Source organism: Aquila chrysaetos, chromosome 5 (genome assembly GCF_900496995.4).
Source record: "Aquila chrysaetos chrysaetos chromosome 5, bAquChr1.4, whole genome shotgun sequence".
NCBI classification, from domain to species: domain Eukaryota; kingdom Metazoa; phylum Chordata; class Aves; order Accipitriformes; family Accipitridae; genus Aquila; species Aquila chrysaetos.
The window spans coordinates 1558577-1581394 of NC_044008.1; the positions used below are offsets into that span (position 1 = coordinate 1558577).

Sequence of the window (22818 nt, forward strand, 5' to 3'; positions counted from 1 at the left end):
TGGCAAGCCAGGTTCCCATGCAAAGCAATGTGGATTTAATAAAAATCTGTTGTGGGAGCTTTTAATGTGCATGCTGAACAGTGCTCTTTTGTGTTAGCAGTAACGCACCGGGTAGTCTCCAGCACTGCAGTTATCTGTCTTGGTGAGGATAGGAATGCTCTTTACTCCAGGATTCAGTTGAAGGACACAGTTGCTCTGCAGTTATTTAAGTACTGGTGGTTGTGCTACCTTTATTGTAGGCAACAATGTAGTCTACAATGTAGGCTACAAATACAGTGTGTTCTACAGTGTAATACAATGTAGAACACGTATGAGACTGCAGACAGCTGGACAGAGCTGCTCAATGTCCTGTTTGTATGACTGTCCTTTTTAAAACCAGTAGCGGTGAAGTGTAGCAGAGTCCTTCCTGTTTTGCCATGTTGCTAAAAGAAATTATGCATGGCTGGGAGAATGAGGTATATCCTGTGGTTGACTACGAACCAAGTTTACTGTCAAGAAATACCTCTAGAGCCAACGGATTTGTCCAGTATGTCCTAGGGCTGTCTCAGATTTGCTTGTTGGTGACTCTACCATCAGTGGACCAAAGATTTTTTTTCCATAAAATGGAGCCTGTAAAATCTTGTTCACATACCAGGCTGAAAGAAATTCAAGTGATCGCTTACACCAGCCCCTTGCCTGAGCCAGCGTTAGTCTTAGCTGGCTCTAAAAGACCTCCAGTGATGGAGACTTTGCTCCAGAGCTTCACTAACCTTATGTTTAGCTGCCTGTTCCCCCCCACCCCGCTTAATATCTAGGCCAGCTTTCCATGCTGCACTTCAAGCTCATATCTTACTCTGTCCCACTGTGGAAAAGACGATGAGGTTATTCACTGCTTATCTGCATCAGTCTTGATGTATTTACAGGCTATCCTAGGTATACAGACCAAAGTATGCCCAGTGCCCTTTCATTGTGCTGCCCGCCAAGGGCAAACGTTTTGTTGTACAGAGGTCCTCTAGCGATGCATTTCCCTGCTTGATTTTTATGCATTAAAATCTGCACACTGGTCATTTTGAATTGTCTACGAGAATTCTTCCATCATGTCTTCAAAAGTTGCCTTTGGCTCTGAACGACATGTAGCAATGAGATGGTATCTGCTGACCTGTGTGCGGGGGCCCTGTAGTGCATTCCTGAGCACAGGAATTTTGATTGGACTGCTCAGCCCCATGCCTCTGGAGGAGGGGAAAAAGAAATTGCAGGAATATCTGCAGAGAAATGCTACAGCAAGATCATGCTAAGCAAAGTTTCTACTAGTTTCCCCTCAGTGCTAGCTGAGAAGACTGAAGCAAGCAAAGTCCTCTGAATGAGTTGGAGGTCAATGGCCAAGAAAGTCCAATGGAAAAATTCGCTCTTTTTAGCCTTCTTCATTGTTGGCGTGAGCACTGTAAGGCGTTCAGAGTTCTAGCAGGGGTCTGAGAGACTTTTAAGGCCTCTCACAGTGGTCTCCTGACTCTGCAGTGCTTGCAGATGTTCAAAGCAAACGACAAACTGGACAGCTTTCAGCACTTAACCTCTTCAGTGTCCAAGAGAACAGAGCAAGATGTATCAACTTTGGCATCCATTGCATCGGATATGCTTTCTCTCCTTAGTGCTGAGTGTGCTTCAAGTGCCAGTGGATCCCCAAGAGGAGGACCGGCTGCGGCTGACCGTAGCTCATGGCTTCTGATGATGTGAAGCGGGATTTAGGCTCCTTTTGGAAGGGGACATGCAGCTCTCAGTTGAGGTCCTGTTTTTTTAATAAGACTGTGTTGCCTAGCTAAAAACCAGATGATGCTCTATCAAGGGCTCCAAGGTGATCACTGAAGTCATTGTGCATTTTCTGGTTTGCCCCATAAAAGAAATCCCAAGAACAATACTTCCGTGCTACTTCATGGCTCCAGACCTGTGCCCTTACTCCTCCATGCTCAGCACTCAGAGCAGTGTTTCTTGTGGCTTCACAGCTTTTACAACCATAAACTCACCTCTGTTAACAGCACCCCTCTCAAATTCTTCCTTCACCTTTCAACACACCTGAGGGTGTGTTGAAAAGGTTTGTACCATCTCCCCTTTCCCCTCTTGTTGGGGTTAGGCTGGCTAAGTACCACAGAGCAGGGCTGAGCATTGCTTGAGACTCCTGGTTCCCTGATGCAGGAGCCAAATGGTAATGCTTCTCCATTTGCCTTCTGCTTGCTCACAACCCTCCCGTTCCAGAGGCTGCTCCCACAGGAGTTTGCTTTGGCAGGAGATCAGCTCTCTGTTGTAGTTGACGCTTCCATAGAAGAGAATTTTGCACTTTTTGAAAGAATAGGAGGCTGTTTCCTTTCTTGAGTTGATGGTCAACATGATGACAGTGGTTGCTGTTGTCTGGTCAAGAATGGGGCTGGTTCCTGTCTCCTGACCCTTCAGGACTTTGCTCCTGTGTTCCTGCTTGAGCTCCATGCAGAAAAAGTTACGTGCGAGGTCCTGCCGTTCAGCCTTTCCATGGTGTAGAGTGCCATGCCAGCACATTCACCAGAGGAGCCCATCTCAGCTGGGAAGAGGACATCTCCCACTCAGTGAGTGACTGGCAGCTGAGAGAGGTCCCTCGAGATTACACACTGTTCAGTTTCTCCCAGCCATTCTGCATGTCTGAGCATTTAACATGAGGATTAAGCTTTCAGAAGTGTTACATTGAATGTCCACGTTGTCCATACAGGTTGTTGCGGCAACTCCTGTCTTGGTATCAGTGAAGACCTTTCTAGTCCAGGGTGCATTTCAAGGCTTGCAGAACCTCACTGTCCAGCTGAAAACTCACGCTGCTGCCGTAATGAGAGCGTACCAAACATTCACAGGACATACAGCAGCAAGGCTCTTCACACCATCTGCTGCCAAATCACAACTTGATGCTTACAGTCCAGCTTCAGACAGAGCTTTGTGCAAGGTTGCCTTGGGCTGTTACGGTTTCCTCACTGATGGGCTGTATCAACAGCCAGGGTAGTGTAGACCTCACCTCATCTATGGTCAGGAAATAACTAGTTTGTGGAATTGGGGCATTGAAGAGTGGATCTGCTTGGCTAGTTAGCTATCTGTGTACTTTCGAGCACATTAGCAGATGGCCTGAGCCACTTTAAACTACCAGACACGAAACAGGAGATAAGGATGCACCTTGCGGAATGGACTCAACCTAAGGTACTGGGGAAAAAAACAGCATGTCTTGTGTCCCTGAGTAGGACAGTATTCCAGATCCTGAAGGACTGGGAATGTGCCCAACAGCTGGAGACTGGTAGTATCTCTTCCTCGTGCTGTGCTTGCCTTGATCTCAGGGCTGAAGAGGTGTTAAAGCAAGGCAGAAACTGGCACTGATGACCCTGGTCCCCTGAGCATCGACTGTCCTGGATGTCCAGGGCGCTGCTGAACCTCGACACCAATTCCCAGGGCACTGAATCATCCCACCCACCTGACCTTCTCCCCCAGAGCCCTTTGTGGTGGTTTAATGCAGTCACCTGCAATTTAGGATCAAAACAGTTGTTCTTATGCTGCTGCTGATCTGCCCTCTGGGCCAGGTAAGATGTCTCTATCAGCCATCGCATGACTTTTTGCCTCTGAATCCTGTGGCTCTGGTTGCAGGTAGAGCCTAACTCTTACCCTTCTTCTTCTGTAAGCTGTAACCTCTTCTCTGCTGAAACAGCAGGATTTTCATTATCTCCTACGGCCCGTCACAGTCCCCCAGCTAAAATGCAGCCACTGATATTGTCTGACCAGGCATTAGAGTACAGCTGCAGCCGTCTCGGAGTTGATTGACTCTAATCCTTTGATTCATGGTGGCCATCTCAACCCCTAAGGCCTGCCACAGCTCTCCTTCTCCCTTGGCCACCCTCGTGTCCTGACCTCTTCCCCTCCATGGCTGTCAGGTGATGCTGGCCATGCCATAGCCTCCTTCCTAGCAAAGCCAGCTGATCCTCCACCAAAAAACGTCTTTCCCTGGCATGCTGCAGGTAAGTGAGAGGCAGGACCTCGGTGCCGCCTCTGTCCCAGCTCCCAGTGTAGATGTCCTTGCAGGACACAGCAAGCTCCACCAAAGCTGGAGCAAGCAAGCTGGCTGGAGCTGGCTCTTCGTCCCTGCCGAGGATGGGAGGCGCTGGCAGGTAGATGAGGTTGGTGGCCAGGAAAGGGTGATTCACAGGGGGACAGAAGTGCCTGGGCTTTGTGTCTCGCCCACCATTCCTTCCAGAGCAGCTTTTTGGGTGGCTTCGCAAAGGGGAAGCAAACGCACAGCCCAGCTGCATCTTTCACCTTGCCGGGAGCCCGCAGCCATGGTCTGCGCCATTCGGTGCGTGATTCATCACCTCTGCTGTTGTCCCTCCCCAGGCAGGAGCTAGTCTGAGCTGCGTGCGGGATCCGATGGGATGCCTCTTCCCTGACTCAGCTGGGGCTCTCCCTGCATGCCCCGTTCCTCGCAGAGCATCCCGGCATGGCTCCACTTTCTTTGCAGATAGGTATTTTTCAAAGACTCAAGAAGTTGTTGTTTTTTTTTTTTTTTTTTTTTGTCTAATGGATTTCCTGTTTTTAATACAATTGAAAGGGTCTGAAATCCATGCTTTAGATTAACATATGCCAGCTAGATTAGGGCTAATCAGGGTGCAGGTCTGAGCAGATGCAGCGGAGGGCCAATCCTAGACCTGATTACAGTATCTCAGTAGTTTAATCGTCTCTCTCCCAAGGGCGATCATCTCTGCTTTAATGCACAGCAGACTTTCCAGCCCTCTCCTCCTTTGGTTTGTTACCACCCCTGGCAGGAAGGCCGCTACGTCAGATGCTGAGGCGATTTAGTTTAATCCCATGCAGAAAGGGATCTGCGCGTCGCCATCTCTCACAGAGACTTCCCTGCTCTTCCCTGCGCTCCAAGATGTGGCCAGCCTTGGCCAAACCTTGGGTGACGTGAACTCATCCTTTCCAAAGATGACCTCGGTTGGGTCTTCACGTCTCACCATCTTTTGATAGCACCCGTCTTTGGCAGCAGCCCTACCCTGGCCAACGCGCATGTTTGCACAGCATGGAGGGATCAGGCTTTTAACGTTGCATGCTCTGTGGTCCATGAGGGTAGTGGTGACTGGTCTTTGGGTTGGCCATGGGTAGTAGACTGTCATTTGAGAGCTCCAGCAGTCTACTTTGGGTTAGCAACCCAGGTAACCTAGAGGGCTTAGCTGGGTTTTTGGTCTGGAGCGGGGATTTTAGGTGCATCCCAGGCTAGATCTCCAGCTCTGTGCCAGGACCTGCTTAGACTGGGATGTGCTACATTTCCTTAAAGGGTCTGATAGGAGATTTTCTTCAAGAGGTCTGAGCGTGAGCTCTTATTTCAGTGTTTTGTTGCCTAAAACTCTCATCTATTAGAAAGCACCCTGGGAGCTTTGTACCTTCTCCTGACTCCACACTGTTCATAGCAGTCAGTGTTGAACCATCGCACCAGGAAAGCCATTCCTTGGTTGGGCCATGAACTGGACAAACATGGACGTAACCCTTCTGGCATGGGTCAGCCTTTTGGCTGGGGGATCACGAAACTTTCCTACCCGCAGAGCGCTTTGAGATCCCAAGAGGAGGGATGTTGAAGGACTGCAAAGCACACTGTGCTCTGCTGGGGTCACCCACCTGGTCAGCACGATTAACTCCTAAGCTTTCCTGTCTGTACAGTAAGTTATCTGAGGACACCAAGCTGCGCTCTGCCGCCTCGTGTTATTAAACAAGTGCCCTTGGCGGGACAGAAGTCTGCTCTCTGCCACAGAAACCTGAATCAAAAGAGATTGTACTGCTTTTTTGGGAAAGCCTGGGTCAGGTACCTGCTGTCTCAAACCGTTTAAATGCTGTTTCAGGGGCTGGCCATCCTGTGCTGCTGGCTGGAAGGATTTGTTGACCTCTGAAAGCTTTTTCCCCAACAGAGGTGCAGGTAGTTTCAGAAATGTCATGTACAAGGTAGCATTTACAAGCTCGCTTGTCTAAATCATGCTTTGCCAAGCCAAAGGCAGTGGTGGGTACAGGCAGAGATAGTATCAGAGTAGAAAGATGAAGTTTATCTTGCCAGCCTGCGGGATTTGCCATTCCCCTTCCCCTGCCCAGCTGTATCAAGCAGTACCAGTGCTCCTTGCTGTTTTTTCCACCTCTTCTCATTCACATCACAATATCCTCACGGGCCTCGTTGTTTTGTTGTCACCTTGGCTGGTGTTGCCTAGCTAACCAGGACTCACCATGTTTGCCACAGAGGTACTTTCCTCCATGGCCAAAAACGTGCCCGAATCTTTGCCAGCTCCACCTTCAGCTCGGGGGCATCTGATCCCTTTCTGTAGCAGAGGTGCCCTTGGGAAGATGATGTTTCCTACTTTGCTGGACCCATCCATGATTGAGGAAGGGCTGAGAAACTTGGTTTGCTTTCCTTTATCTCTGTTATATGTCATATATATACATGTGTGAGTGCCTATACCCAGTGCCTGGAGCCAGTATGGCTTGGCCAGGGCTCGCTGGTCCCATGCTGCCCTTTACCCATCTCCCTGCGAAGGCAGAAGGACCCAACTGGGATGGAGAGTGAGCTGGAGGAAGTCAATCGTGTTTGAGAGAGGCCAGTGGCTGTACTGGGGGTCATGGGCAGGACGGGTGGTCTGCACAGCGACGGGATCCTTCTCATGTGCCACGAAAGTGGGAAGGTGTTTGAGTTACAGAGGGTGGACGAGTCACAGCGGGGAGAAGCCAAATTTATCCCTTCCTCAGCCCCAAGGTTCCCAATTCTGGGCCAGTCAAGTAGAAAAATGTGTTTCAGAAGTGTGTTCCTCGTCTGTGGGTGACCACTGCCGGGCTGTGTGATGGCACGCTCATGGCTGTGGGACAAATATGTGGGAGCAATCCCTGCCTCCAGCAAAACACAGCCTGACAGGGTTGGCTGTACAGGTACGTGCTGTACCATCCCAGCATCTGTTTCGGGTTCCTCCTCCAAAAGTTTCTTATTTCTTTCCTCCTTAACCTTATTCTCTCTCCCTGTGGCCGGACAGCCCCGCGGTGCGGGCTGAGCTCACCGTGCTCCCACCCAACCCTGCCCCATCCCATCCCTGCTCCCATCCCACGGAGCACCATGGTGGGTGAGTCCGGCACAGCGAGACCACCAAGCCGCAAATAATTACACCAGCACGGACACTGCCAGGTGGGAGGCAGGTGTCTCCCGATTGCCGGCTCTCCGTGCATAGAATCGTAGAATCATGGAATGGTTTGGGTTGGAAGGGACCTTTAAAGATCATCTAGTCCAACCCCCGTGCAATGAGCAGGGACATCTTCCACCAGATTGGGTTGCTCAGAGCCCCGTCCAACCTGGCCTTGAATGTTTCCAGGGATGGGGCATCGACCACCTCTCTGGGCAACCTGGGCCAGTGTCTCACCACCCTCATCATAAAAAATTTCTTCCTTTCATCTAGTCTGAATTGCCCCTCTTTTAGTTTAAAGCCATTGCCCCTTGTCCTATCGCTACAGCCCCTTATAGAAGGCTGCTATAAGGTCTCTGCGGAGCCTTCTCTTCTCCAGGCTGAACCATCCCAACTCTCTCAGCCTGTCTTCATAGGAGAGGTGTTCATCCCTCTGATCATTTTTGTGGCCCTCCTCTGGACCCGCTCCAACAGGTCCATGTCTTCCCTGTGCTGTGGACCCCAGAGCTGGACGCAGGACTCCAGGCAGGAGTACTCTTGACGATCCAAAGGATCATCTCTCCAAACAAACCAGCACAAACGCAGCCCTCAAACCCCTGGGGACCACGGCAAGTGGCCACACCAGCCTCGTCACTCGTGCTGGTCTCGCTCCACTCCTTCCCTCCCAACCCCACTCCTATTTTTTTTTTTTTTTTTTTTTTTTTTTTGTCTCCTCAGGTCTCGTCCAGATCCCTGTCAGCATGTACCAGACCGTGGTGACCAGCCTGGCCCAAGGCAACGGCCCCGTTCAGGTGGCAATGGCACCCGTTACCACGAGGATAGCCGACAGTGCCGTCACCATGGACGGGCAGGCAGTGGAAGTGGTGACCTTGGAACAGTGACGATGCCCAGAGCAGGATCGCGGTGATTTTCCTCGTCTCTTACGCGAATAATTTTTTTACGCCTCTCCAGAGATGCAATCAGGTGGCATTGAGTCTCCCAGCTTTGGAAGCAAAGGTTTTGTTAACCTTTTTTTTTTTTAAAGGAAAAAAAAAAGAAAAAAAAAATAATACTAGCAGAGGATGTGTGTTAAGTGCATTTTTATAGCGCCACTCTGCTCTCGTAGGAGTGAGAAGCCAAATTGTGACGGGACTTTCATTCCAAGGAGATTTCAAAGAAAACAAAACAAAGCAAAGCAACCCTTTAGCTCCCATTCCCTCCCCCTACATGGGATCGACCAGGGTGAGACCTGGAGGGGGGGCTGAGGCATGGCGAGGGGAGCACAGACACCCTCGGCCAAAACCGCTCCAGAAACGTCGCTGCCGCTCCCGGGTTGTGCCGGCACCTTCCTCCGCGGCAGCTCCCGGGCACGGCCTTCCGCCGTCCGCACTTGGCTAATTAGGTTTCAAAGATTTTAACGTGGACTTTTATATTAAAAAACAAAACAAAAACAAAAACACACAAAAAAAACAACAAACAAAAAAAAAAAAAAAGGAAAAGAGTTCAGAAAAGGCTCCTCTCCTGGGAAAAAAAAAAAAAATAAAAAATGCATGTGTGACTGCAGGGGGGTGGCAACCTCTTGAAGGGATAACGCTCTTCCAGGAGCCAACGCGACTGCCGCCCTCCCCACGCTGGCGAGCGAGGCCACCTCTGCCTTTGACGACCGTAAGCGCCGCTGCGGAGAATCCCGGCCGTGCTCCGCTCGGCTCCCCTTGGTGCACACTGGAGACCTGTTCTTACTTCTCTGCTCTCGAAACGTACCTGCCATTTTAGATCTCTTTTTTTTTTTTTTTCTTCTCTATTATTATTATTATTGTTATTATTATTATTATTTCCTGTTTTTGTGGATCTAGACCGGAGTGGAAACGCCTCTAGAGGGGCTCTGGCTGCATCCCACCCCGCTCGCCCACCACCTTCCCAGGAGTTCCCTTGCCAAAGAGCTGCCTCGGGTTCATCCCAGTCCCCGCTGCCGTCCCCCAGGACCCCGCATCCTCCCCTGCCCGTCCCCAGAGTCCGGTTCCCCTAAGAAAAGCTTCACTTGAAGGTAGCGGGGGGGGAGCCGAGCGCAGACCCTTCCCTTGGGGGGACCCCTCTGCACCCCCCCCAAACCACCCCCCCACCCCGGTCCTGCCCTACGTGCATCTCCTAGCACAGCTCTGGGGGGACTTTTAATCCCCATCATCCAAAAACCTTTCCAGGAGGGTTTAAAAAAAAAAAAAAAAGGCCTTGAGGGGTGTTTTTTGAGAGCAAATTTTACTTTGACCTCCCCGTGGGCCAAACCCTTGCATCCCAGCCGCAGCGCCCGGCCAAACCCTCCATCAGCCACAGCCCCGCGTGTGCAGTTGTGCATGGTATTTAATTTTGGGGGGGTTGGGTTTGGTTTTTTTTTTTTTTTTTTTTATTAATTCCAAGTGGCCATTAACAAAGTTCTCCACATCTCGCTCCGCCTTCGAGGAAGTTTTCAGATTCTTGTATTTACTTGTTTTATATGGAAAAATATCAAATGTTCTTTGTATACATTTCTTCTGTACTTTAACGAGGGGAGGGAGATCTTTCCATAGAAACAGTCCTGGTTCTCCAATTTGTTATTATTATTTTCTTTTTTAATTATTATTTTTTTATTGTTGTTGTGAAGATGTCGGTGGCTTTCAAGTCAGTGTTTCTTTGGCGATGAAATGACGTTCTTTTAGTCCGAGAGGTTCCCCCCTGCCCTCCCACCCCTCCAAAATGACAAAAACCAGGCAAGTAGCAGAGCATGGACCCCCCCTTGTTTTCCCAGTGTCTATTATTGCCTCATTCAATAAATTGTTACAAATGTGTCTACCCCTGCGTCCGGCTCCTGTTTTGGGCTATTTTGGGGGGTTTTTGGTGTATCCTGCCATCCCTCCCTACCCAATGGGTGTTTTGGGGCTTGGTCCCACACCCCCCAGCCCTTCCGCCGGCTCTGCTCTGCCCTGCCACGACGTTGGAGCTGGTCACGGCCGGGATGATTTTGGGGCTTAATTCTTCCTTTGTGCAATTTATCTCATTCCTTTTTACTCCTCCAGCAGCAACCTGGGGCCGGGTGGAAACCACGGGGGTGCTCCAGCATCCCCCTGTGCTCCCACCCAGGGGCTGAGCCGGCCTTTGGGTTGAATTCCTCCATTTTCAGCTGCAGCAGCCACCGCCGAGCCCAAGCGCCGTCCCCCACGGGGTCCCGGCAAACCGGGGTGCGTTATTTGGGGCGCAAACCCAAGGAGGAGCAGGGAAGCGCAGCGATGGGTTTCAGCAGCTTTATTTGAACGCCGGCGCGGGATGGTTGCGGCCCCGGCTCCGGCGCGGTGAATCCTGCGGGCTTCTTGTAACCTGGAGCAAGAAAAAGAGCGGAGGAAGGCTGGAAGGACAGACAGACGGACAGAAGGAAGGAAAGGAGAAATGTGGCTGCTTGGGGTGCTCGTGGGTATCCCCGGCCGAGCTGGGAGCAGATCCCCGGCCAAGCTGGATGTCCTCAGACAGGAAAGATGCTGCATTTGCTGGGAGGGAGATCCGGGGGGGGTCCGGGGACCCCAGGACATCCCTGGCCAGGCTGGGGTGCCATGAAGGAGCCCCGGATCCCGCAGCACGGCCAGGGGTGGGGGCAGCTCGGCCTGGCAGACGCTGCCGTGAGGCTTTAATCTTTGCTAATCGGTCTTTAATAAGCAGGTCGGGGCCTCCCGCTGGGGCGGCTCGCGCTCGCCCCGGCACCCCCGGCAAGCTTCGCTTCGGATTTCCCAGCTGGGGAGAGGCTGGTGGGGCCGGATCCTGCTCCCCTCCCCAGCCTGGGCACTATGGGGGGGGGGGGTTCCTGGGCATTGGGGGGTCCCGGAGCGTGGGCTCCCATGTCTGGCCCAGCTGGGTTTGCTGCCTCTGCCCTCCTCCGTCCTAGCGCTGCTCTGCCCAGGGCGGACCCCAAATTGCAGGCTTTGACCCCAAATTGCAGGCTTTGACCCCAAAAGCGCTGCTGGGTGCTCAGGATGAGTCTGGCTGCTGCAGCTGGGAAGGGGCAGGATCAGAGGGGGGGTCTTGGGGTGACCCTTAATGGGATGCGGGTTACTGGGGGGGGGGGTCCTGGGGGCACCAGCTCCCCTTTGGGTGACTGCTGGGGGTGGAGCCTTTTGGGAAGGGGTGGAGCTTCTTGTGTGGGTGTGGCTACTGGGGTGGGGCTTGGGGAGGATGCCCCGCCCCTGCTCCCATGTTGGGAGGGAGGGAGGGATGGAAGGACAGACTGACTGGTAGATGGATCAATGGCTGGTTGGACAGACGAATGGACGGATGGATGGACGGACAGACTGGTGGGTGGATGGATGATAGCTGGCCGGATGGATGGACAAACGGATGGACTGGTAGATGGAGCGATGGATGGATGGGTGGACGGCTGGCTGGGCAGATGGATGGTTCAATGGCTGGACAGACAGAGGGATGGATGGCTGAACAGACAAAGGATGGGTGGCTGGATTGCTAGCTGGGTTGACTGGACAGATGGATGAATGAACAGACAGACACACGGACAGACTGTGCCCCCATATCCCTTCACCAGCCCCAGGGGGGTGATGGGGACCCCCGTCCGTCCCTCCTCCCCCCCCCCGGCGCAGGGAGGATGATTTGAGTGTGCAGCCTAATCCAGCGTGATCCAATCTCCGCGGGCTTACGCCGAAAGCCCCATAATCACCCAGCGCTGCCCTACATATCCCGACCAGCCGCCCTGGGCCTGATGGGGGGGGTGATGGGGGTGTGCACAGCCCCCCCCCCCCCCCCCTCCAACATGTCAGCCCGGAGCTGCCCCTTCCCACGCTATCCCCTGTCCCCCTCCTAAAACCTGTCACCATCCCTCCCGCACCCGGGGACAAGCAGGGGACATGAGGCAGCTGCCACCACAAGCTGCTTCACCGGTGCCTCAGTTCCCCCCCCCCCCCCCACTTCCCAGAAACTGGGGGCTGTGTCAGGGCCAGATCCAGGGCCAGGGGCAGGATCCAGGGCCGGGGGGTAGGAATTGGCCACCTAATCCCCCCCCCCCAGCTGCCCTGCCCACGTCGCAGGGCCAGATCAGCCCTTAACGCCCGGAGTCACGCGGGGACACGCGGCTGCGCTGCTCCAATGACCAGTATCCAGCAGGTCCCTGTTCTGTGTCCCCCCCCCATGGAGACACGCCGGAACGCCGGACCCTCTCCTTGGGGTGTGAGGGGGCTCACCATCACCGTCCCCCCATACTGCATGTGCACAGACACCCACCGCATTCCCCCCAAATCCATACTGGACGGAGCAGGACCCCACGAGCACCCTCCCAGCCCAGCAGCAGAGCCCTGGGAGGGGGGGGGGGATGCACAGGGTGGCCGGCTGCACCCACGGGTGCCAGGGGCCCATGTCCGCGGCGGTTCCCCGGGGCTGTAGTTGGCAAGTCTAGAACCACCGGATCCTGCTACCGCACCAGTGTGAGTTCTACCATTGCCAAAGGCAGCCCCGGGGCCGGGCACTGCTGGCACCACCGGCACCGTCTCCGCAGCCGGGCCCTGGCGTGGGGATGGGGTCGGGGGGGGGACGACACACGGCCGCAGTGCCAGGCCTGGAAAGCTGCAAAAAATAGGAAAAAAAAAAAAAAAAAAAAATTTCACCCATCCAGCCAGAAAACTCAGCGTGCAGCCTCAGCAGATTCCCCCCATGAGGATGCTTGGCTTAACCGGGGGGAGATGCCACCACCGTGGATCCAGGAGGGGACAAGAAGGGGGGGGGGTTGTCCCATCCTGCTCATGATGGCCACCACGGGGACACGGCCTGGCCGAGATGCCTCCACGGGCTGGGACACCACGTTGGGATGGACACCCCCCCAATGGCACCCCCAGGTGGGGTCTGACGGACATCCCTCCATCACCCCAGCAATTTCAGGGTGGTTTCCACTTTCCTATCCCCAGCAGCATCCCTCGCTCCCAGCACCACCACCCCCCGCTGAAACCACCTCCCCAGCACCGATGCTCATCCGTCCCCCACCCCGGCGCTGCTCTCTCCACCTTCTCCCATATTGGCACTACACATAATTGCTCGAAAGCTACAAATAAAAGCAAAAATGTGCTAGTGCCAAAACGGGCCAGGCGACGTCGGTGACGGCCCCGCAGGGCTCGCGGGTCTTTCTCTGCTCTGTTTATGGCCCTATGGTAATTCACTGACCGCGGGGTTGCACAGTGAATTCTACCAGTGCCATACACAGAACAGGAGTAGCGAGCTCACACCTTCCTTTTTTTTTTTTTTCCTTAATTTTCCCCCCCCAAAATCCTCCATAAGCCAGAGCCGAACGCCTCCAGCCTGGTCTCCAGCCTCGAAACAATGATGGAAAAAAAATGGGAATAAATTATTATCGACCGGCAAAAATGCTTCGGGAACTGTCAAGCAAAGGGAGATGCTCGCCCTGATGCCGCCTCTCCGGGAAAGATGGGGAAAATCTGGTCCCAAGCTCGGCTGGTCAAGCGCTGGGGATTTTCGGGGATGCGCCGTAGTGGGATGGGGCCGAGGCGATGCCGGGACCTGGCGTTGGAAGCCATTTCCCAGCCGCTGCCTTTGCGAGGTTACGCGGGTGTCTCGGCCTCGGGTCTGCAGGGAGCAGATGCTGCTGGAGGGCTGCAAACCGCCCCCCCCGGGATGGCTGAAAACCCCCAAAATGGTCGCAAACCCCCAATGGCTGCAAAGCCCCTGGATGGTTGCACACCCCCCAAAAGGCTGCAAACCCTCCAAATGGTTGCAAAGCCCCCTGCATGGTTGCAAACTATCCAGGTGGCTGCAACCCCCTCCCTGCTTCCCAAAATGTTGCAAATACCCGGAAAGGCTGCAAACCCCCTGGATGGCTAAAAACCTTCCAAATGGTTGCAACTCCCTCCAAGAGACTGCAAACCCCTTAATCGGTTGCAACCCCCCCCAAACGGTTGCAAGCCACCCAAAAGGTTGCAACCCCCCCAGATGTCTGCAAGCCCCCCAAAAGCTTGCAAACCCTCTTGATGGTTGCGCATCCTCCAAATGGTTGCAAACACCCCTAAATGGTTGCAACACCCTTGGATGGCTGCAAGGCCCCCCCCAAAAAAACTGCAAGCCCTCCAAATGTTTGCAAACCCCCTAAAAGGCTGCAAACCACCCTGGATGGCTGCAAATCCCATGGATGGGTGCAGACCTTCCAAATGGCTGCAAATCCCCCCAGAAGGTTGCAACCCCCCTGGATGGCTGCAACCCCCCCCCCCCCCCCCCCCAAACATTGCAACCCCTCCGAATGGTTGCAGACCCTCCAAATGGTCGCAAACCCCCTAGAAAGTTGCAGACCCCCTCAAAAGGTTGCAGACCCACTGGGTGGCTGCAAATCTACCCAAAAGCTTGCGAACCCCTCGGATGGTTGCAAAGCCCCCCCCCCAGGCTGGCTGCGAACCCCCCGGCTGGATGCGACACCAGCCCCAGCGGCCATGGCGGCGGCGGCGGCGGAGGAGGAGGAAGGCACAAAGTCTCCTTTGTGTCGGCAAAGCCGAGGCCCCAACGAGCCGAGCGGCCCCGGGATGAGCTCGGGGTGCCCCGAATCCGTCGGCGGGAGCTGACCCCCCCACCCTGACCCTCGAGGACGCAGCCACCGACCCCTCGCACCCCGTCCGGCCTCGAATTTGGGGGCTGAAGACGAGCAGCGGCGCTTGCTCGGCTCGCCCATCCCCATGATTTGGGGAACGTTGCGCATGGAGGGGTTAACGCCGGCGGGGACAGCCGTGTGTCCCCCCACCACCCGCACCCGCCTTGCGGGATCCATCAGCAAAGCTCTCGCTCCCACCCCCCGCCAAGCAAAGCACCCCAAAAGCCTGGGGCAGCCCCCCCAAAGCCCCGCGGCGCTCAGCCAAGCAGCCCAAAAGGAAGGGAACCCCCCCCCCCCACCGAGGCCGCAGCACCGTCCTCACCTGGGGGGACACCACCCCGGTGCCACGGTGGCTTGGGGACACCGGTCCCTGGGGTGGGGGGGGGGGACACGTCGGGCGAGGCCGAGCCCTCCGCCATCCTTGGCGTGACTTTGAAAGCGACGGCTTCGCCTAATCCCCGCCGTCGGCCGGCCCGCGTGGCCCCGGCACCACGCCAGGCAGGATTCGGCCCTTCCCCGTTGACCGCCCCCCCACCCCCTCCGCGCCCCAACGTCTGCGGGTGCCGCATCCCACCCGCCTTGGGGTGAGGGGTGGGGGGGGTTGGCAGCTTTTGGGGGTGATCCCCCCCCCCCCCAAAGCTTTGTCCCCCTGCCTCCGCCCAAGGCCACTGCGGCAGCCCAGGACCACGCCGGCCCCGGGGCTGAGCCTGCCCCTCTGCGGAGCCGCCGCACCCCGGCTCATGACGTTGGGAGCTGCCGCATTGCGGATGCTGGCCACCCCCTCCCCGGGGCCCCCCCCCGGCCCCGCTCCCGGCAACCCCCTCCGAGGGCTCCGCCGCAAGGCCCGAGACCTTCGGCTTGGGGATGTGGGGGGGGTCCCCTGGTCCCCGAGCCCCGTTTTGGGGCTGGACGGGGCAAAAAACCATCCCCGACCCCGAAAGGCCACCGGCGTCGGCTGGGGATGCTCGTGGCACCGACAGCACCAAGATGGTGCTCGGCCGCTGCCTCTGCCCGCGGCAAGGGACAAGGGACGGCGGCGGCTCGGGGCCACGGCCGCTGCCGATGTCTTCCCCGCCGTGGGGTGCGGTGGGTGCGGGCGCCCACCCACGCTCGACACCCCGATTCGTGTGGCCGCAGGTCCCCCCCCTCCGTCGGCATCGCCGGCGGGCGGCTGGGGAGAGCTTGGGTGGGGATGGGGATGGGATTGGGATGGGGATGGGGACAAGGAAGGGATGGGGATGGGGACAAGGACAGTGACAGGGATGGGGAGGGAGACGGGGATGAGGATGGGGATGGAGACAGCGATGGGAATGGAGATGGGAATTGGGATGGGAATGGAGACAGGGAAGGAGATAGGCATGGGGATGGAGACGAGGACAGCGATGGGGACAGGGATAAAGATGGGGACGGAGACGGGGATAGAGATGGGCACGGAGACAGAGATGGAGATGGGGACAGAGACGGGGATAGGGATGGAGAGAGGGATGGAGACAGAGATGGGAATGCGGTCAGGGAGAGAGACGGGGACAAGGACGGATGGGCTTGGGATGGGGACAGGACTGGAGATGGAGACAGGGACAGGGATGGACGGGGACAGAGAGAGACAGCGACAGAGCTGCCGTGTGCAGCCAGGAGCTCCGTTTCGGGGCTAAACTGGGCAGATTTGTGCCGCAGTGCCGGAGACACCCGCCGTGGCCCCTCCGGCTGCCCCAGTGCCCCGGGAATCCCCCCTCACCCCACAGCACCCCCCAGCGTGGGGCAGGACCCCACCCTGCCCCCCCGACTGAGGTTTCGGTGTCCCCAAGCAGGGCTGGGGACACGCCTGACCCCCCCGGGGGTCCCTCTACCCTCTGCAGCGCCGGGGCAGAGGCGGGGGGTGGACAGGGGGGTACTTACTCCGGGGGGTGGGGGGTATGGACACCCCCCCCAAAGCAGCACCCTCCCCATGTTGGAGATTCCCCCTCGCCCGGGCTTTCGTTACCGGCACTATTTGGTGACACCGGAGCTGCCATCGGGGCTGCAAAGCGGTGACACGTCGCACCGGGGGGGTATGGGAGAGCACCCCTGAACCCCAAAATAACCCCCCCCCCAGGCCGAGGGGCGGCTGCGGCTGCGGGCGATGGGGCTGGACCCCCATTTCGTTGTCGCCCGCTACGCCCCGGTGAGATGCGATCGCTGGCATCCCCCCTCCCCCCGACGGCAGAGGTTTTGGGGGGACCCCGGGAAGGATGGGGGACGCTGAGGGGGGGTGGTGTGTGAAGTGGGGTGGGCTCAGTCGGGGAGACGGACCCCACGTCGAGGAAAAGCGGAGAGAGCGGGGAGGGAAACGGGACACGCCGCCGCCGCGGGGCCGGATCCTGCGTGGGGGGACCGGAGGGAAGGAAGGAGGTGGCCAAGGTGGGGGGGGGGGGGGGATCCCTGAACCCCGTGGGGGACCCCAACCAGACCCCCCCTCCCTCCCGGGGGGGACCAAGGCGGCCGCACTTACCTCTGCTCCGGGCGCTGCCTCTGCTCCGGGACCCGACGTGGCGGGGGGGGGGTCACCCGGGGCTTGGAAGGGAGGACGACGGACACGGGACCCCCCCCAAACACCCACCCTTACCACCTCCCTAACCCCCAGATACCCCGGGGGGGGGGTTCCCCGCCGCCACCCGCCGCCCCGGCGCTCGCCCAAGTGTCGGGGAGCGGCGGCGGCGGCGGCCTTAGCCCGGCCGGGGGGACCCCCCCTGCGGCTCCCAATTGGCCCAGGTGCCCCAGAAGGTGGAGCCGGGCCCGGGGCGGGGGTGGAAGCGGATGGGGGGGGGGGGGGGGCCGGGCTCACCTTGGGCCACTACCACCCCCCACCTTGGTAGCCCACTCGCGAAGTTGCCCCGCCGCGGTTACCGGCGAGGTAACTGCAGTCCGTGCCTCCCCCCCCCCCCTCCGTTAGCCCTTCAGCCGGTGGGTTGATGGTGGGGTACCCCCCCCCCAACCCCCAGCGCAGGGTGGGGGGGAGGCTCCTAAAACAGGAGAACACCCCCCCCCCTCCCGCCTCAATCCTTCCTTTCCCTTAATGGGGATGGGAGGCGGCTCCCGCCCATCCCCGCGGCCTCGGGGCGGGCGGCTCTCCCGGAGAAAGGCTTGAGCTTCTCACCGGCGGTTTCTTCCTCCCTTCTTTTTTTTTTTTTTTTTTTTTTTTTTTTGTTTTTTTTGTGGGGTTTTTTGGGGGGGTGTGTGATTTTTATAGCCGGTGTCCGACCCGCCCCGGAGCTACCGTCGGGGCCGTTCACCGGCTGTCGGACACCGGACACCGGGCGGGCGGCGACAGCAGCGGGACCGCGCACCTGATCCGGTTTCCCGCTCCTTAACCCCCCCCCAAACACACACCTCGGGGTGGGGGGGGGGGGAAGGAAAAACGATCCTGACACCCCCCCACCGGACCGCAACCCGAGAGGCACCGCCGAGCCCGCAGCTGCCGCCGCCCGCCCCGAGGGGACGGGGATGGGCTCCGGCGGTTGGGGTTTGGGGGGGGATTGGGGGGGGGGGGGCATGGGTCCCCGGTTGTCGTTGGGGTGATGGAAGGGTGTCCCGTCCCCGTCCCCCCCAGCCCCGGCTCTTGCCCCAGCCCTGGAGCCACGAGGATGGCCCGCACTGATGCACCCCCCCCCCAAAATTACCCTCCTCCCCAAATTACACCCCCCCGCAATCACACACAAACACCCCCAAGGCACACCCACGCAGGTGCAAACCATATATAAAAATATATAGGTCTATATGGGGGGTGTCACTGCAGCCCCCCCCCGCCCCGAAAGTGCGTGTGCAGCACTGGGCTCCAGTGCCACAAACCAGCCCGACCAGTTTGGGGCCAGGTTGCCCGCTGGGACCGGGATCGGGTTGCCGCAGGCCGCCGGGATGGAAGATGGGAGAAGCCGGCCGGTGCCTCCCGGATATTTTTTTTTGGGGGTGGGGGGGGTCAAACCCCCTGGGAAGAGGCGTCTTGGGGCTGTGAAGCACATGGGGGGGTCGGTGGGGAACAGCCCCCCAAGAGAGATGGGGGGAAGTGGGGAGGGAGGGATGGGGGGAGGAGGAGAGGGCTGGTATGGGGGTAAGGGTGCTGGATTTTGGGGTGACCATCCAGGATGGGGCTGAGCTCACCCCCCACGCTGGGGACGGGGATGTGTTTGGGATGCTGGTGTCTGTGGCACCCTGGGGTGGTGCTGGAGAAAGGAGGGACCTTGGGTGGTCCTCCGGGATGGTTCCCAAACCATGAGATGGTCCCCAAGCGGGGACATACTCTGGAGGGTGTCCGAGAGCCTGGGGTGGTCCCCAAGCACGGAGGCACCCCAGGTGGTTCCAAAGACCTGGGATGGTCCCCGAAAGCCCAGGGTGGTCCCCAAGACCCCAGGACGGTTGCCAAGCAAAGAGGCATCCTGGATGGTCCCCGGACCCTGGGATGGTCCCAAAGATCCCAGGATGGTTCTCAAGCAGGCAGGCACCCCAGATGGTCCCCAAGAGCCCAGGGTGGTCCCTGAGACCCTGGGATGGTCCCCAAGCAGGCAGGCACCCCAGATGGTCCACATGACCAGAGATGGTCCCTGAGATCCTGGGCTGGTACCCAAGCAGGGAGGCATCTTAGATGGTCCCCGTGCCCAGGGATGGTTGCCCAGAGTCCAGGATTGTTCCCAAGCAGGGAGGCACCTTGGATGGTCCCCAGAAGCCAGGAGGATCCCCAAGACCCCAGGACGGTCACCAAAGAGGGAGGCACCCTGGATGGTCCCCAACACCTCAGGATGGTCCCCAAGCAAGGAGGAACTTGGGATGGTCCCCATGCCCAGGGATGGTCCCCGAGACCCCAGGATGATCCTCAAGCTGGGAGGCACCTTGATGGCCTGCATGGTGCCCACCCAAGAGAAGCGTGGGGCCCCTCGGCGCCAGGCTCATCCCATTCTCCAGCACCATCAATATTTCGGCTCCACAAAGGTACGGCCGAAATTTCGTTGAGGCCTCGGCCCGCGTAAACCGAGCAGAGCAAATGGCCCTGTTTAAAAATTTAGATTGTCTTCTTTTGTTCCTCAACGGAATATTTAATGGAGACGGACCTGGAAGAGCCTCTGGAAAGGTGGAGGGGGTCGGGCAAAGCCGCCCTGCTGGCGCTGAGACCCGGCGGCACTCGGTGCGGGGGCTCGGCCGGGGCTGGGTTTCTTTCCACGGCTCTTTGCCGGGCTCAGATGGGGATGGAAACGATAATGCAATATTGATGTGGAGGGATGAGGGAGCGCAACTGAAGTACATTAGCCGGGGAGCCCTCCCCGGCACGTTTTTATGGCCCCAGCGAGGCTGGTGCTGGCAAAATCCCTCCTGCCCCAAGATCCCAGCTTAAAAATGGGGTTGAAGCCCAAGGATGGGGAGGTGGTCGGCATCGCTCATCCCGCTGGGTGTCACCCCGAGGTGGGATGCACAGGGATGAGCATCCCACCCCGGTGGGATCTTGGACCACCCCGGCTTTGTAGGGGATCTTGTTCTGGGGTGGGCGAGGGGTGAAGCTGCCAGGTTTGGCATCACCGCGCTCAGCTGGGGAGAGGAAAACTGGGGGTGAAGGAGAGGAGTTTAGCAAAAAGAGCTAAAAATTGGGAAGGGGCAAGGGAGGGGGGAAGACCTCCTGACTGCAAAGGGGTCAGAATCACCGGTTATGGGGAAAAACAGAGACATTTGTCGGCAAACATGCACCGAGCTGTGAACGTCCTCTGCAGGACCACTCCTGGTCACCTGGGATGTGCCAGGGGTGCCGGGGTCCTTCTTGGGCAAGGCCCATTTGGCAGCATGGCCACAGCCCCAGTCCCACCGTGCTCGCGCTCCAGCCGGGCGCGTGTTTACCAGGCCCTGACCAGCTGCGTTGGACGGGCATGTCCAGCACCGGCCTGAGCCAGGGTTCCAGGCCCAGATGAAGCGAAGAGGGAGCGAGATCCTTCCCCAAACCCGGCTTTGTCCCTCCTGCCCTCCCCGAGGGGCTCAGGTGGCTCGGGGGGGGCCCCAGCCCCGCTGCGGGGGGTCGGGCACAGCCGTCTCCCGCCGGAGCATCATGCATTAGTAATGGCCACCGATCCGCCGGCGCTGACGGCATTTCTTCCAGCCGGGAGGAATAATTCGGGCCGTAACCGGAGCCGGCTCGGGGCAGGCGGAGCAGGCTCAGGTGTCCCCCGTGGCCCTCGGGGTCACCGTAAGTGGCCCGTCTCGGTGCCCGCTTGGGGCTCAGAGGTGCACGTGTCCCCCCCCCGGGGTTGTTAGCCTGGGTCAGGCTGCAGCACTGGCATCCCTTGGGGTCGCACCCGGATGGCTGCCGGCGTAGTCCCCAAGGTCCTTTGGGTCCCCAAGGGGGACAGGGAGGGGGGTCCCGCAGCGGAAGGTCCCAGCACCCAGCACGGGGACGAAGCCGGGAGGGGAGGGAACGCCCCGCTCACCCCATAAGCAGCCCCGGGGATGAGAGTCCTGAGCGCCCGCCAGCGCTGGATTGTCCCCCTGCGTCACAGGGGCTGCGTGTCCATGGGGATGGCACCCAGAGCTCCAGAGGGATGGCACCCAAGGCCCGGTGGGGATGGCAAGCAGATCCCGATGGGGATGGCACCCAGATCCCGATGGGGATGGCACCCAGAGCCCGATGGGGATAGCACCCAGACCTCCATGGGAATGGCACCCCGAGCCCCTTGGGGATGGCACCCAAAGCCCTGTGGAGATGGCACAGAGCCCCTCGGGGATGGCACCGAGTCCCACGGGGAAGGCACCCAGCGCTCCATGGGGATGACACCCAGAGTGAGTCCCACGGGAATGTCACCCAGAGCCCGGTGGAGATGGTACCCAGAGCCCTTTGGGGATGGCGCCCGAGACCCTATGGTGGTAGCAACCGGAGTTCCATGTGGATGGCACCCAGAGCCCCACGGGGATGTCACTCAAAGCCCCACGGGGATGTCACTCAGAGCCCTGCGAGATGGCACCCAGAGCCCCGGGGGGGGGGGCCATAGGCTGAGGGTTTGCCCTTTGATGCCCTTCAGCACCAACACAGACCGGGCAGCATGAGGCCTCTGGGTGCTCCCGGGAGCACCAAGCAGCACCCGCCACCAGCTATGGGTCCCCCATGTCACCCCAGCATTGAGGTTCCCCCCCCCCCCCCCAAAAGCAGCACCCACCTCCCGGGGGGCCCCGTGGGAGCTGGGGCCAGGCCAAGCCGATCCCGAAATCCCGAAGGAGGATGGATGGACAGCGGGTGGCACTTGGCACCCAGGGGACAGTGGGGGACAGAGCAGCGATGGGACCACAGCCAGGGGACATGGAGAGCACCCAGCACCGGGCCCAGCTCTACCCTGTACTGGGCAGAGTGGGGGGCTACTGGGGGGGGCTACTGGGGCTACTGGTGTGGCACGGGGGCCACCTGCTGGGCAGAGGGGACAGTGCCACCCCCAGCTGACCCTAAAAGCTCCCCTAAAGGGAGGGGGGGTGTGACACAGCAGGGGTGTCCCCCCCCTTCCCTGATCCCTCCCCAGGGCAAGGGGCAGAGCCCAGAGGACTGGTGGTCCCAGGAGGTGGCAATGGGACTGGGTGTCCCCCCCACCGGCCCCCAGCATCACCCGAAGGTGCCCTGGGCTGCCAGGCTGGGTGCTGGCAGCAGGTGGCACTGGTATGACACGGACCCGCCACCCTGTCCCCAAACTGGGTCTTAGGGGTGACAAACAGCCCTGGCTGGAGCAAGGGAATGGTGTGGGGAGGAGGAGGAGGATGGAGAGGAAGGTCTCGCTCAGCTCCAGCAAATCTGGAGTTAGCGAGTTAGACCAGGATGAGGACAAGCCATATGGCAGGCTGCTGTCTCCTTCCCTGTCCCATCCACAGCCCCAAAATGCCAGCTGGGGGGTCCCTGAACTGCTCCCGGTCACACCCCCCGTATACATTACCCTGATCCCCATGTCACATCAAGCCAAAATTACCCGTGATTATACAGAAAACAGCCACCTCTGCCATAATTACCGGTCCAGGACACCAAACACAGCTCCCACGACGGCTGCGGCATCTCAGGCAGCGTTACCTGTAACGACT

The 22818-nt window shown here is 58.5% G+C and overlaps 3 protein-coding genes across 6 annotated transcripts in view; 1 reads left to right on the forward strand and 2 right to left on the reverse strand.

Moving 5' to 3' along the window:
- NRF1 (nuclear respiratory factor 1) overlaps positions 1 to 9974 on the forward strand; it is a 74784-nt gene extending 64810 nt beyond the window's left edge. For all 4 annotated transcript variants that reach the window (XM_041123861.1, XM_030015792.2, XM_030015799.2 and 1 more), the window contains one exon: positions 7890 to 9974. In XM_041123861.1, the coding sequence (XP_040979795.1) occupies positions 7890 to 8053 (164 nt within the window). In that variant the 3' untranslated portion in view covers positions 8054 to 9974. The remainder of the gene's footprint in view (positions 1 to 7889) is intronic.
- A 132-nt stretch (positions 9975 to 10106) lies between these two features.
- LOC115342044 (translation initiation factor IF-2-like) lies at positions 10107 to 15796 on the reverse strand. The gene is made up of 2 exons (XM_030015802.1): positions 15080 to 15796; positions 10107 to 10496 (listed from the first exon to the last, which is right to left on the reverse strand). Exons 1-2 carry the CDS (start codon positions 15681 to 15683, stop codon positions 10366 to 10368), a joined length of 735 nt encoding a protein of 244 aa, XP_029871662.1. The 5' UTR covers positions 15684 to 15796; the 3' UTR covers positions 10107 to 10365.
- On the reverse strand, positions 10410 to 15058 carry LOC115342043. The gene is made up of 2 exons (XM_030015801.2): positions 14143 to 15058; positions 10410 to 14095 (listed from the first exon to the last, which is right to left on the reverse strand). Exons 1-2 carry the CDS (start codon positions 14399 to 14401, stop codon positions 13350 to 13352), a joined length of 1005 nt encoding a protein of 334 aa, XP_029871661.1. The 5' UTR covers positions 14402 to 15058; the 3' UTR covers positions 10410 to 13349.
- Positions 15797 to 22818: the final 7022 nt, after the last annotated feature.